The 14,725-nt window shown below is 40.4% G+C and overlaps 1 protein-coding gene across 1 annotated transcript in view; it reads right to left on the bottom strand.

The window, feature by feature from the left end:
• Nucleotides 1–332: 332 nt before the first annotated feature.
• The window catches only part of waca (WW domain containing adaptor with coiled-coil a), a 113,374-nt gene continuing 98,981 nt past the window's right edge, over nt 333–14,725 (bottom strand). The window contains 3 exon segments of the mRNA XM_034172104.1: nt 333–1,670; nt 1,771–1,898; nt 2,001–2,196. Coding sequence (XP_034027995.1) covers nt 1,601–1,670; nt 1,771–1,898; nt 2,001–2,196 — 394 coding nt within the window. The 3' untranslated portion in view covers nt 333–1,600.

Genomic DNA, 14,725 nt, shown 5'->3' with positions numbered 1-14,725 from the left:
GCAGGTGATAGCACAGGCCCAGGAGGAATATTTTATTTTAATTGACAATATAAACGATGCACATAAACAGTGTGGCCACGTTTACTTAATCTGTAGAGTTCAGCTATAGACAAACACGGTGATTTGGGAGGTTGGGGACAGACCTCTGCAGGTTAGGAATCCACTCCAACAGTGAACAAAGTAAAACTGGTTGACCATGTGCCAGGAAGTGTGGCGTGCAGGTTTTATACCCCAGCAGACGAGCAACTCTTAAAATGTCTGATATGGTGAGGTGTTTCAACAAGGCACAAACATCTTAAGAAACCTAATCATAAAATAAAAACAATGCTCACTTTATGTTTAATATGTTTATTAAAATACATACATTTCACATTTGACCTTGTGACCTCTCACTGCCCTGATCTGACTGAAGAGTACTGAATTGGTGACTGACACAAATCTGTCGCCAAAGTGCGCGACTCTTGCTTCTTCCTTTCGGGTAGCACTCATACCGCTCCTGAACTGGGTGCAAATGAAAATGTGTGGTTATCATTTATAACATATAGTGATATACTATACTGGTCATCACTACTACTTGCAAAACATTTTTAGTCTGTGTCCTCTTCCCAGAACTCCACTCTTTGCGACTGTACAGAGGAATGAATGATTGGTACCATCTCACCTTGAAAAGTACAGCTCATCACTTGTGAAGAAAAAAAAAAATAATAAAAATAAAAACCAATTTTTGGAAGACAAAAAAAAGAGGAGGGTTTAAAGTGGTGAGTGTTGATTGCTGTCACTCAAAGGATGTGGCAGTTGGGCAGGGCAGGGGCCAGAGGGAATGATCCAAAGCAGCACACTTTTTTTTTTTTATCCATTTCCCCACTCACTCCACCACACCACCAGGCACTGTTTTTCCACTCAGATTGGGAAATGCAGGGCCACAAGAAGCTGCAAATAGATCGCTGAACCATTATGAGCAGTTAAACTGGACCTGCAAAAGAAGGGATGTTTTCCACGCAGCGGCCAGTGACAGCTCATCCTGAGGGTGGTGGAGGGGGTCTCATCTACAGATTAATCAAACGACCAGTATATGAAGAAACAACACCGACACCAGCATTGGTTTATACTAGTCATCTGTAAACAAATGGCTTAAACCGTGCTCCATTTACAGGTCACACACATGCTCATGGCAATGGTTCAAGGATCTACTGTACATACTGAGGAAATGAAGCTTAAAGTCTGCAGATGGGTTAACATTGAGGAAAGGCTAGCTAATGGGTATAGCCGCCTAGGTGCTGATTAGTTGAGATGTCAAAAGCTTTGATAGGCATGGCTTTCCATGGCTTCAATCTACAAAACATATTTACAACATAGATAACATCTACAAGAAATCTACAATTTGGGTTTTTACAAAACAGAGTCTTGTAAATTACCCCACCCCTCCAGCAACAGCATCTCACTTTGCCCAGCTCAACGGTCCAAAGCCAGCAAGACTGCAGCTCCCATGTGTTGACACTGAGGATGAGAGGAACCAAAACGTTGTTCTCAGTCCACCTTCCAACTATGTGCAATGGGTTGTCCCCTTTTCCTCTTCACTCCGACCCTCACCAACAAGTTCTCAGACCATAAATGAATTCTGATTCTTCAACTTTTCAAGTTCTTTGATTTGCTGTCGCAGAAACAATATCCTAAAGGAAAAAAAAAAGAGAAGACCGCCAATGATTACTGCCTGTCACGGCCAACAGATTCATTAAAAAATACTTTCTGATTTGTTTTTGTTTTTTTTACCTCTGCTCACGCAATGTTGCTTGTACTTCACAGACTCGGACCAAGGACCTTAAGTTTTTGAGCTCGGTGCAGTTCTCAGACATGCAGATGCTTCCCATGGTGTGGGCCTCTTCACGTAGTCTTGAAGCCTTAAACATGAAGCGCACACAAATATACTTACGACTGCAACTCATTTATTTTTACTACAGATATATGACAAAAACAAACCCTGCCACAAAAAATATACCAACCTGCTTTTCTGCGTGTTCTGCAGGCCATCCCTGGACATGTTTAATGAGACTCTCATTAAAGTTGGCAGCAAGGGTGGGGGTGAAGGAGCAAGCGGGCCGGGATGTTGAGGAGGTGGGAGCAGCAGAGGCAGAGTTGGGAGTGTTGCTGCTGCTGGAGGAGACATGGTTGGGACCTGGTGATGGACTCCTGTGACTGCTGGAATCCACATGAAGAGAGAAAATACAAGCAATTCTAAATCAACTGACACTTTTTCTCAACTATCAATAAAGCTGCTCTAACAAACTCCATCTCACCAACATTTTCCTGTTCTAAAGGGCCTTTCAGACCGGAAGCATCAGTTAACGTGTCCAGTTGCCTCAGGCGCTTTGGAGGCGTTAACGCATTCAATGCGGCGAGAGGGGCGGGGGTTGCTACGTCACACTTTGGGTTTTTCCACAATTCCAAAAGCTGAGTCATCTAGGATTTGTGTCTGCAGAACCACAAAAAAAGCTTTTAAAAAAAGCAGAACGATTCTCCCATCACCCTGCTGGGAGAAGCTTTTTTCCAACTACTTTTCGGAGTGACGCAGAGCCGATGGAGGACTGATGAGCTGGTGGGGTATTGATCGAACCGTGACAGCGTGCAGAGCCGCATGGAGCAGCTGGAGTTCAGGCCTCATCCCCGGGCAGGTGGAGACAGAGTGCCAGGATGACAGAGAAGTCCCACTCTATTCCTCACTTTTGGAAATATACAAAAACCCAATATGACCAACGGAGCTTAGTTCTGCAGCTTAGGCCGGGTTCACATGGCAGGATAATTTGGCCGATATCGGACCCGATCTTACCCTTCCGACAATCTTAAGTACGCCCCGACAATCGTGATGACACTAAAGATAATCTTATAAGATATTCCTCTTTGCTCGCAAGGACGTCAGGAGCACTCCAATCGCAAATCGGGGATATTCAACATGTTGGATTTTTTTGGCCCGATATCGCAGTGTGTGTGGTGTCCTCCGACCACAAACGAGCATGCAGCCTGCTGAATGTGACGTGCAGCCAATCAGAAAGCGAGGTGACGAACGTACGGAGCGGAAACTAAAATCAAAACAGCTGTTCTGACTTACCAGAAAGTCCAGTGGTCGCGCTGTCTCCACTTCTTTAAAGAACACCTTTTCTTTTTATTTTTCTATCGATTTTTCCCTCTGTTTGAAATAGTCCACAAAGTACCTCCGTTTGTTTACTCTGAAGTCACGTTTAATCTCAAGAGATTTTGTGAGATTTCCTGTCTGAACTGTAAATGTTCGTGTGTGAAATCTGTTGGTCGTGTGTGGTGGTGTTGTCCTTACCGTGTGGCTGCACACCACACACTGTATGACCAAACCTGTCAGATCTATGATTTTTTATCTTCACGTGTGTGGTCTCTCAGGTTTTGGAAACCTACAGATAATTTTAAAATCTTGTCATGTGAACCAGGCTTTACTCTAGATTAGAATAATTTAAAAATAAAACATGATGTTACTACGCTGTTGAAGGTTTAATGGTTGGATAATGTTAGCTTAGCCTTTTAGCACAGTTAAGCTGAGTGAATGCTTTAATTTGTAAATGGTTGTCTATTTTTATTTTCACCAAATAAAGCCATAGCTTTTTTGTTACTTCTGAGACCACAAAAAGCTCAACTTTAAATAATTTAGATTTTTTTTGTGTGTTTTTTTCCTTTTTTTTTAATCGTTTAGTGATTGTTTATATTTATTTATTTTACTTGTACAACAATCAGGAACATTTGCTGTGCAGGCAACCTAAATTCAGATGCACTTCAAAAACTTCCAGTGATGAACTGAACACCATGAAGTCCAGTCAGAAGAAAACATCTCTGCTCTTCAAAATGGGACAAAAGTGTCTTCCCAACTCAGCCAGAGGTCTAAGCTGCAGAAGAAACCATCATCTGGTTAAATGTCCTGAGAGTCTAGCAAACCAACACCTGCTTCTATGCTTGTATTTCAATTCAATTCATTTCATTTATATAGTGCCAGATCACAACAAAGTTGCCTCAAGATGCTTCACACAAGTAAGGTCTAACCTTTTCAATGCCCAGAGCAAGCACAGAAGTCACAGTGGTAATTAAAACAAAGGCGCTTTAAACAACAACTATTTCATTATTTTTTAAAAAAGCTTTCATTTTATATTTTAACAATAAATGAATGGATGGATCCTTAAACATATCCATGAAATCAAAGTTCAGTCAAAAGACATTTGCACAGGTAGAAGCCCTGCCGCTATTGTGCACAATTTTAAAACATTCACAATCACTGGTTAAAATCATATTTTAGAAATTACTCTGTAATGACTAAATAAAAAAAAAAATGATTTCATCATGAGGTTTATGTCACATTAACAAATCCTAATTTACAATCACACTGCAGTCATTGTTAAATCATCTCTTGTTGTATTCATAACATCTGTATTTATTTACAGTGTCTCTTTCTGGTTAAATGCAGATATGAATAATCTACCAGACTTAAAAATGTACGCATTAATTTCCATGCTATTTTATTTGTCTAAAAATAAATATCCAAGGTTCCTTATGTTAAGAAATCATCTCATCTGAAACAACAGGTAAGTATGTTTTTAATTTACAGATGAAGAAAGGTTTCTAAAGAATCTTATTTTTTTGCAATTTTAATTACAAGTGTTCTAATGTAAGAAACTTTTTTTTTTACAGTAATCAGAAATTATATTTGAGGTTAAAAAATATTTGCAAGGATTTTCTTCAGAAAACTGCTGTGTATAAGTGAACAGTTCTGTGACACGTCTGCCACTGATCTGTATATAACAGTGTTATATACAGATTAGGCACGTGAATCTCATCACTGACAATTTGATACACATCTCAATACACTACCAGCAATACGATACTGATGATACGTTGCGATTCACCCGTTTCCGCTTCAATGTGATTTGATATGTATTTGACGGCGATTCAATTCCTCACAATGCGATACAATTCAACATGATGCAAAGAAATTATACCAAAAAAAGAATAAGCTGCAATTCAGTATTGTACTATGGTATTCTTCTTCTTTTGATTCTAGTAGAAGCAGAGAACTCTGTTTTGCTCCTTATAAGCAGTAAATTTACCAGATTCAACATTAAGGAACAAGAAGTGGTTTCCTCATGTTTGGAAACTGTTTGATCACAGTCATAACTTAAACAGTACAGTAAACAGTAAAACAATGTCACACTCAATGAGTGACTTAAAGTGAGTCACTCATTGACAGAGTACTTGCCTTGGCAAAAGTAATTTTAGATACTTTCTTCCCAGTTTTGCCGAGTTAGGGGGCGCAGCGGTAGCCACGGGATTCTTTTCAAACAACCTGCGTCTTGTCAAGTTTCCCATCTTTTTTACCCTTGTGTGGTGTTCGGGTCTGTGGGACCCGTTTTCATTTTTTATTCAAAGAAAAATAATAGAATGAATTATTTTTTCAAACTCAGACTCACTGGCCTTGGCTCATTTTCTGTGAAGAGCTTATATGAGAATTATATATAATAATATACAATTCAATTCAAGACCACACACTGTACACCCCCCTACACATTTCTATTACATATAAGATGTTCAGGTCCACTGGACCCAGAGCTAATAGAAGTGTGGAAATCGATGTTCTGTGTACCTACACTCTGTCCTCCTCCTGTCTGGGCCTGCTGTTAGTGTGTGTGTGTGCACACGTGTGTGAGTGTGACAGAGAGAAAGCCGCTGTGCCTTTCGGCAGTATACGTATACCATCTAAACCTGCAAACTATGGTATAAAAATCTGGGCTGGTTGTGATGCCACTTCCTCATATGCTTGGAACTTACTTACAAGTCTACACAGGGAAACCTGATGGAGGAGCCCCATCACGTGACAATTTTTTCACCTCATACGAGCTGGGACAGGAGCTCCTAAAGAGGAAGCTGGCCATGGTGAGAACAATACGGAAAAACAAGTCAGAGGTCCCACCTCAACTGCTGACTTCAAAAAACAGGCCTGTCATGTCTTCCAAGTTTGCATACACGGCTGACACATCCCTGGTATCCTATGTGCCAAAGAAAGGCAAAAATGTGGTACTCAGGAGTACACTACACGGGAATGGAATAATCTGTGACCAGGAACATCACAAACCAGAGATCATCATGGATTATAATGCCACAAAAGGAGGGGTAGACAACATGGATAAGCTGGTGACGGCCTACAGCTGCAAATAGAGGACTCTACGCTGACCATTGGTGATATGCTTTGACATGTTGGACATCTCAGCATACAACGCCTTTGTCATTTGGATTGCGATGAACCCAGAGTGGAACAGAGGGAAGCTCCAAAAGAGATGCCTCTTTCTCGAGGATCTAGGAAAGGCATTGGTGAGACCACAAATCGAGGAAAGACAACATGTCCCCAGAACCCCAGCCTCTGCAGCCATTGTGAGGAGGATTCAGGAGGAGAATACTGGTGCCCTATCTGGGCTCGACAATAGCACTGGTCCGATGGCCCGGCGGCCTTTTTTACATGTTCCGGGCCACCACGGGCCAGTGAAGTTCATATTTCACTGGTCCGTATGGGCCAGTAAGAATTAAGATCGCTTTGGGCACATTTATTAGTCTAATGCCGCGTTCACACTGGGCGCGATCAGATGCTACAAATTTGCGGGGGTCGCGTGGCAACGGACGCGCCTCCTTCACCTGGTGTGTCGCTCTGCTTTTGCTGCGAAAATTCGCCCCGGTGCGTCATCAAATAGGAGGAGCTTCCATTCAGCTCGCCGGCTCCGGTTGTCAGTCAAGTTAACATGACGGACCTTGATCACACGGAGCGAGTTGTTGTGGAAAGCTGACAAACGTCATGAGACGTTCCCAATTCAGGCAGTATCATTATTTGCTGCAGGAGCTGCGTCTGGATGATGGCTGCTTTCAGCGGTCCTTCTGCCTCTGCAGGACCCAACTTGAGGACCAACTGTCCCGTTCACGCGCGCACATGTAAACAATAAAAAAAGAAAAAAAGAAAAAGAAACTCCGCTCCCGCTGCTGTGGGGCTGCTGCTCCTCCAAAAACTCTTGTCATAGTTGTGAAATAAAGGACAAAAGAGACATACGTCCTGCTCACAGGCTGCTACCAGAGACGGGACATGTTGCACCACTTCGCAATGTTGGGAACATTGCCGAAGTGCAGACAAACTTCGTCTGCAGGCGCATCTTCTGATGTGGCGCAAATTTCGCTTCAACATCGACGCGTCATTTTCGCTTAAGCAAGATCGAGCGCAGTGAATATTATGAATTTCTTGAAACCTCCTGCCCCTGGGCAGAAACCAGGAAAGCAAAGGAAAGAACAGCTATCACCCTCAAAACAAGCACAGAAGAGGAAGGCTGCTGATGCTGAATATGAGAAGAAAAGGGTGAGGAAAACTTGGCAAACTTCCTGGAAGAAAAGACGGCCATAGCTGGAGCGTGATGAGGAGAGTGAGGTTGTCTTCTGTGGAACTTGTAGGGCCATGCCAGAATATGCTAACAAGTAAGTATAAATATACCATGTCCTGGTAGACAATGTGGTATGATTTCATACGCCAGTTTAAAAGTCTAATCAGTATGCCCTTGTGGAAACCCCACGGTGACAACATTAGCAAGGGAACTTGGTTTATGAAATTTAACATATTAATTTTGTAAATGATCAAGAAATAAATTTATTTTTGTATTAATGTCTGAGTGTTGAAAAAATTCCTATCAGTTACCTACCGACATTTTTTTCAAAGTTTACTCACTTTAAGGTTTTTATCATGTAGTATAAGAATTTTGTGTTTGTTTTCAAGTGTTTTTACATTAAGGAAACCCAATTCTAATGTCTGAGTGTTGATTTAAAAAATTCTTATCAGTTACCCCCCGGTTCGGCACAGGCGTGAAAGTATGGGTCAGTGATATTTTTATCCGGGCCAGTAACTTTCAGATTCTACTGGCCCTGTGGGCCAGTGCATAAATTGCCTTATTGTCAAGCCCTGCCTATCCACCCAACCTACAGAACCACAATCTGCAGAGCCTGAAGTAAGTGTGTGATGCTGTTGCAGTACATGTCTGGCACTCATGTCTTGTGAGAGAGAGATGTTTGTAAAATTCCTGATCTTTTCATTATTCTAGCTTGTGAACACCAGCAACAAGAAGCAGCGGTGCGAAGTGTGTGGACCCAAGATGGACAGAAAAACAATATACATGCATCAAGTGCAAAAAGTATATCTGCAACACACACACAGTAAAACTCTGCCCCTCATGTCTTGTATAGGCTAGTGGCTAAAGGCCATGTGTCCAATGGCGCTGATGTATTGTCTTGACTAATATGTTTATATGTTATGTGTTCATGTGTTGTGCACCTGAATGGGTTAAATTTCTGAGTTCAAAGAAATAAAAATCAGTAATTTTGAAAAACCTTGCTTCACTTGTAAATTTGTTTCCACTCATATCTTGATTTTAAATGATTTTCTTTATTACGTTTTAAATAATACATTATAAATGTGATCTAACAAAGGTAAAAGGCAAGTATTAACCATATATATTGTTTACACTGCTTGTATTTGGGATGAAGTAAACATCTGTTGAGTATTTTAACATAAAAGTGTTTGATTGTGAGGCATTAAAAACCACAAAATGCAACGGGTGCACCAGACCCACAAACACTGGCTGGGTAACAACAATATGAACACCACATGAGGGTTAAACAAAGCCAAAATAATTCCAAATGCCTGAAAAAAAAAAAAAAGTTTTTGGTGCATCAAAAATCTCCTACAACTGCTTGCACTGTTGTTGCAGGCCATTTTGAAATAGATTTGTTGTTGCGGTAGAAGAATGCTTTCAGGCTTCCATCCGTGGTGCAGTCGATGTGTGTCCGGGGGGAGGGGGATGCATATGCTGGTGCATCAACCCCCGATGCAAGCATGCAGCGACAGATCCATCTTTACTTCATCCATCAATTGAAGAGATGCACACTAAATGAATTGATACACTCACACTGTGCACATTTGTATCTAGACACAGATTCATATTGATTAATCTCCACATCCCTAATAGAGATCAGTGGTTTCTGTACTGTAGTCTTCCGTGTTTAGGCACGATACCTCATTTCTATTGGACAGCGCAAAGCTATGTCACAGCTCACAGCTGCTAAAGTTGGATTGGGTTTAACTTTGACCGCAGCATCTTGACTAACGGCAATGCGCGCTCCTGGCAAAGAGTCCCATTGAAAATAATGCATTTCAGACCGATTTGCAACACTTCTAACGCCATCAACGCTGCCGGGGCGAAAGGTCCATAAGCTCAGAACACAAGTTAACCAGGTCCGGTAAACACAATCAAAACTTCATGTGCACAGAGTGAGATATGTTGTTTCTTATGTATGGCAGATATAAACAAACAAATTCAACACGAGTTTCAAAAGGGATGAAAACTGAAGAAAATGAGTAGCTTGAGATTTTTTTCCCCATGAACTGCCAGCTTATTCCACTATACATAAGACTGTCCCAAAATACTGCAGCAAAAGAAATAAGTAAATAATCCACTGGATGAACAAAATGGACACATCTGCTTTTTTGTAAACCTGCTTACACCCCCGTCACACCTCGATGATTTAGTCAGCGAATGCCATCTGTATTAACAATACATCTAATAAGTTATGGGTGAGTTTTGAATAAGTTAGGAGCAGGCTGAAGCATGTTGATATATGTCGTAGTACGGCGAGGGCGTCGAAAAAGTTTGGGCTTGCACAATATTTTTGACATATGCCAGCATATGACTCATACGTCCTGCATACACGGGACATAAGTTTAGGTTACTTATGCACACGCCCACACACCACTTGTAAGTGACTCATAAGTTGAAATACGGCAAGATAAATGTTAACGTACCCAAAAACCTATTTATAACCTATGAGTAATGTGCTGTGAACCTACGTGCAACTTATTTAAGATGTTCCCAATGATCACAGGACTTACTGAATGTGTCAGCTACGGTATAATGGCGTATTCACAGCAATTAGTATAAGAAATAGCGTTTGTCAGGAGAAACCCTCAGTACTCTTCAGACTCCACGGTGAACAGACATGCAGAATTCAGAAAGGCAATGAGAATATCTACTAGATGCCTTCCAACATCAGCATGATCTCATGGATTTGACACTGCACCAGCTGCGTGTCAAAAGAGCCAGAAGATGAAGAGATGAATGAAGGAGAAGAACCTGGATACGCTCATGTCCTCGGCCAGCAGAGTTCTTCCTAGCAGAAGTTCATTTCGGCATGACGCCTATGTTAAGTAGGCACCGTGACACTTGCACAAATTTGATCCCCGCACTGCCACGCAATTCGTCATGACAGTATATCCGCTTTGCCCTGCTGGATGCCAACATTTTGACCCACTTGACGCCACGCTATATAAAATAATAATTTCAAGCCATTGACATATTTGCTCTCAGAACTTGGTTAATTGAACCATTCTCTCATTGCTCCCAGAATCACAGAGAAATTATCTACAGCTACAGGTTGTCTTGTGCACATCTTGCGGTGGAGAACGCATCTGGAATCTTGTCTCAAAGGTAATTATTTAATATATATAGTAAAGGATTGGTAAAACAGTTGCATTTTCATTCCTTCTTATGAGTTAGATAATGTATCTGTAAAGTTATGTTTGTTATACATGCAGTGGTGGGCTAATCCGCTAATCACTAATTAGCGAACCACAAAACATCGTGTCATAATTGTTCATATGCCCTGCTCACAATAAGACGCAGCGACACGCAATGTTTTCCAAATAGGTTGTGCAATGATCACAACTAATTCATGAAATTAATGTGTGCCAGAAGTTTTGAACATAATTTTCTTTGCGCACTGGCATGCAGCCACGCACAGTTCACAAAAGTTTACAACAGTTTACTCACTGTCAGATTGAGTGCCAGTGCGGGGATCAAACTCATGCAAGTGGTCAAATCACCACATGCTCGTCAGTGATACACTTTCACAGGCTTTTCGTAAGTGGAACTACTGTTGGAGGTAAGATGCATATGTCGGCAACACGATACGCAGTTGTTGGTGTAAATTCATTACTTTTATATACAAGCTAAGAATATGACATGTATATGCCCAACTAGTTGTGAATATGCTATGTATACATTCAACAGTGGAAAAAAATATATAAATAAAATTCAGCATATGCCAGCATTTTTAATATGGTCAACAAACACTGGCTAAATCGTCAAGGTGTGACATGGCCCTTAAGAGCATCAAGTGCATATCATTAGCAGAGTGCACACAGACACACTGATTAAAAGCATCTAGATTTTCAATGCCAAGTTGATACCAGACACCCAAAAATATGATGCCTATTTGTTTTTTTTGCAACATCTGTAGTATCAAATCAAAACCCAACACTTATTTAGGACAGACATTAACATGCTTCAGCACCAATCCCCTAAATTTAGTGGCAAGTATATTTCTGGTTGGCTAAATGTAAACCTATTTAAAACCAATTTAGAAAAGGAAATTTCACACAAGTTATTTCTCCCTTAACTGTAATCCTGTAATAAATTAAACATCATTAACAGAACAAAAATAATTACTTATATAAACTGAAGATAATTCAAGTTGGCACTCTGGGATGACGCTTGAGACATGGACACTTATAACAGCTGTCCCACAGCCCATGCAGGGAGACTTGTAACATTTTTGATTTCAGATATCTGATCAGCCATTTTCATCAATATTGGACCAATACAGATCCAAAATGTTGCATTGGCGTACCCCTACTTTTAATAAACAAGAATTTCAACAGGTCTAAGCTATATCCTTTTTAAGAAAAGCAACACTTTTATTTTAACGTTAAATTTTTATGAAGCAAACAATGTTCAGGTCTACAAGAAGACTTAGATCCCGCCCCCCCTCAAAAAAACCCACGATGACAATGAAACTTCTTTTGGCCTCCATTTAGTGCCTATAAAAAAATGTTTACCCCATTGGACTTTTACACACTAATTTCTTTATGTCATTATGGGGAAAAAAAAATAAATAAATCAGGCTTCTCTATATTAAAATTTGTAGAATCATTGAAACAGTTATGCTTGTGTAACAAAATCATACTAGAGGGTGTCATTACTTATGCAAGCTGTCATTTTGGCTTTGATTTTTCTTTTTTTTTTTACTTTGTCAAGTTGCAGAGATTTTGTACAAGTCCAAAGGGGTGACCCCCATTTTATAAGCAGGAATGTGATCAAAAAGCAGAACTGACATTTTAATCAACAAAAGCCTACCAATGCCAGAAACAAATTCATGTATTTGCCAAATGTTAAGCCATCTATGACCAGCAGATGGTGACATGACACCACACATTAAAGGAAGTCTCATTTGAGAGATTTATTGTCACTGTCATTACACGAGTGCAACAAAGTTACGTTTACACTCGCCATTTGGTGGCACAAATTCAATCAGTCACTAACGCATGAAATGTGGCTGTCCTATTATAGTTGTATTCAAAATAATAAGTATTTAAAAAAGTGAGTAAAGCTCAAAATCCTTACAAATAGCTTTTATTTCCTCACATGCAAATCCACTGGGAACAATGCACATTCTATTCCAAATTAAAACAAGATTTCTTATTACTTTACAGAAACTGAAGTAATAAGAAGTGAAGTAGGCTGTTCAAAAATAGTGTCTGCATTTATACCCGAAGCCGACATATGGCCACTGGGTAGTGCAAAGATGGCGTCGGTCCGTCCATGTTCAGCATAAGTCCAATTCTATTCCTACAACAATCTTCAAATTCACAGAGAACATTCTTGGGACACAGACCTTGGACAAGTTCAAAGATGGCTAATCCTGACATATTTTAAGAGGTTAAAATGTTGCATTCTGTACAAATTTATGGCATGATCTCACGGACGTTGGTGATGTCACATGCTGCTAGCTAGGTGGAAACTCGGTTTCATTTGTGTGTAAATATAACCTCTGTCATATATTATGTAAAAGCTAGGAAGAAATAAACACTTCTAAAACTGGAAACACTGTTTTTAGAACCTAATAATACCTCTGAAGTGATTTAAAAGACATTGAGCAGACGTTAGCGTTCAGTTTTGTTTTTGAGTGGCGGGGGTGACAGCCAATCAGAGTAGAGCTGCACCGTGATGTCAGTATGGTTGCTAGCTGCAAACTCCATTTTGTGTGTAAATATATCCTCCGTCATAAATTCTTAAAAGCGAGTGAGAAATAAACACTTCAAAAATTGAAAACACTGGTTTTTAGAACCTAATAATACAGCTGAAGTGATTTCAAAAGACATTTAGCAGATGTTAGCGTTCAATTGTTCAGTTTAGTTTTTGAGTGGCGGGGGTTGACAGCCAATCAGAATAGAGCTGCACCGTGACGACAATCTGGTTGCTAGCTGGAAACTCAGTTTTTGGAACCTAATAATTACTTAAACAACTGCAAATTATACAGAACACAATGCTCATATGGCTGAGGGTATTTTAGCATTGCATTATATTTCTTTTTGTGGTTCTTATTTAAGGACAAAGGCAGCAAATGTTGTACATGCTGGCTGTAGTACATTTCTCTCTAAAAATCTACACGGGTCATTCCAGACACTGTTCAGAAGAACAGCATACTTTGATTAAAAAGTTGATTGGAGAGAAGAAAAAGAATAGCAGAAAATGATTGGCTGCTCAACTACGATGATCTCAAGTGCTTTAAAGGTGATAGAGAGAGGTTGAATGGGGCATTAATCCTTGTTCTGTGATGTGATATGTAGCCCAAAAAAAATTGGTTGGGTCTGTAATGGCTCAGAACCTTCGTAAAAGGCTCTCTGAAACAGCTATGTTACTATGCTGTGTTTAGAATGCTTCGTTTGCATTTAATGACGTCGTTTTGGAGCTTATTTGGCAACCTCATTATGAAATGCACGTAGGTGTTGGCGCTGATCGGTTGCCGTTGTTTGATTGGCTGCCCTTGCTCTCACTGAAAAGAAAGCACTCACACTTTAGCGGCTCTGAGAAAAAAAAGCATAAAAATGTCATTGTAAAGCTCAGTGCCGTTACCGGCATCACTGGTAGTTGTTGGCGCTCTTTTTTCTTCTGGGTGAGAAGGTTCTTATGAACAGACACAATGCACGTGCTCGCCCTTCGCGGCGCCGTGACTGGCTCCTTGATGAGGACGAGAAAAAAAAGAAAAGAAAAAAAAAAAAAGCAAAATTGGACTAAAAAAATCTAAAAAAAATGCGAGGCCGCGAAAGGTGAAGCGCGTTATAGCGAGGGATCACTGTTATGTTTGAGGCAGTTGAACAAAATCAAGATTTTGAAATTCCCCCCGGACATTTTTTTGTTTCAAAAGTAGGACATGTCCAGGAAAAAGAGGACGTCTAGTCACGCTACTCAAATCCCCCTCCTATTGTGTAGTAATACCATTTTAGTTTGGCTTCATTTGTTTTGTTTTACTTTGGTTACTGTGACTTCCAAAGGTTATGCATTGAAATAAGCAAGGTGCCCTTTGCAGGCTTACTTGCTGCCAGCATAATAATGCAAATAGCTAGCTGCTAAGGGGTTAGCTTATTCCCTTTAGAGGAACAAACCAGAGCTAACGTGCCATTCTAACGTGCAATTCTTACAACAGGAATATAGCGCAACACAAATTTAAAACAAAAGAAAATGTGATACTTACAGGCTGTACTGATGGTGCTGGGGTTGATTCTGTCGCAAAGTCGGAACTGACC

The sequence above is a fragment of the Thalassophryne amazonica genome, chromosome 1 (assembly GCF_902500255.1).
Source record: "Thalassophryne amazonica chromosome 1, fThaAma1.1, whole genome shotgun sequence".
Classification (NCBI taxonomy): Eukaryota; Metazoa; Chordata; class Actinopteri; order Batrachoidiformes; family Batrachoididae; genus Thalassophryne; species Thalassophryne amazonica.
The sequence above is the reverse complement of the archived record's forward strand: the minus strand, read 5'-3'. Positions and strand labels throughout refer to the sequence as shown.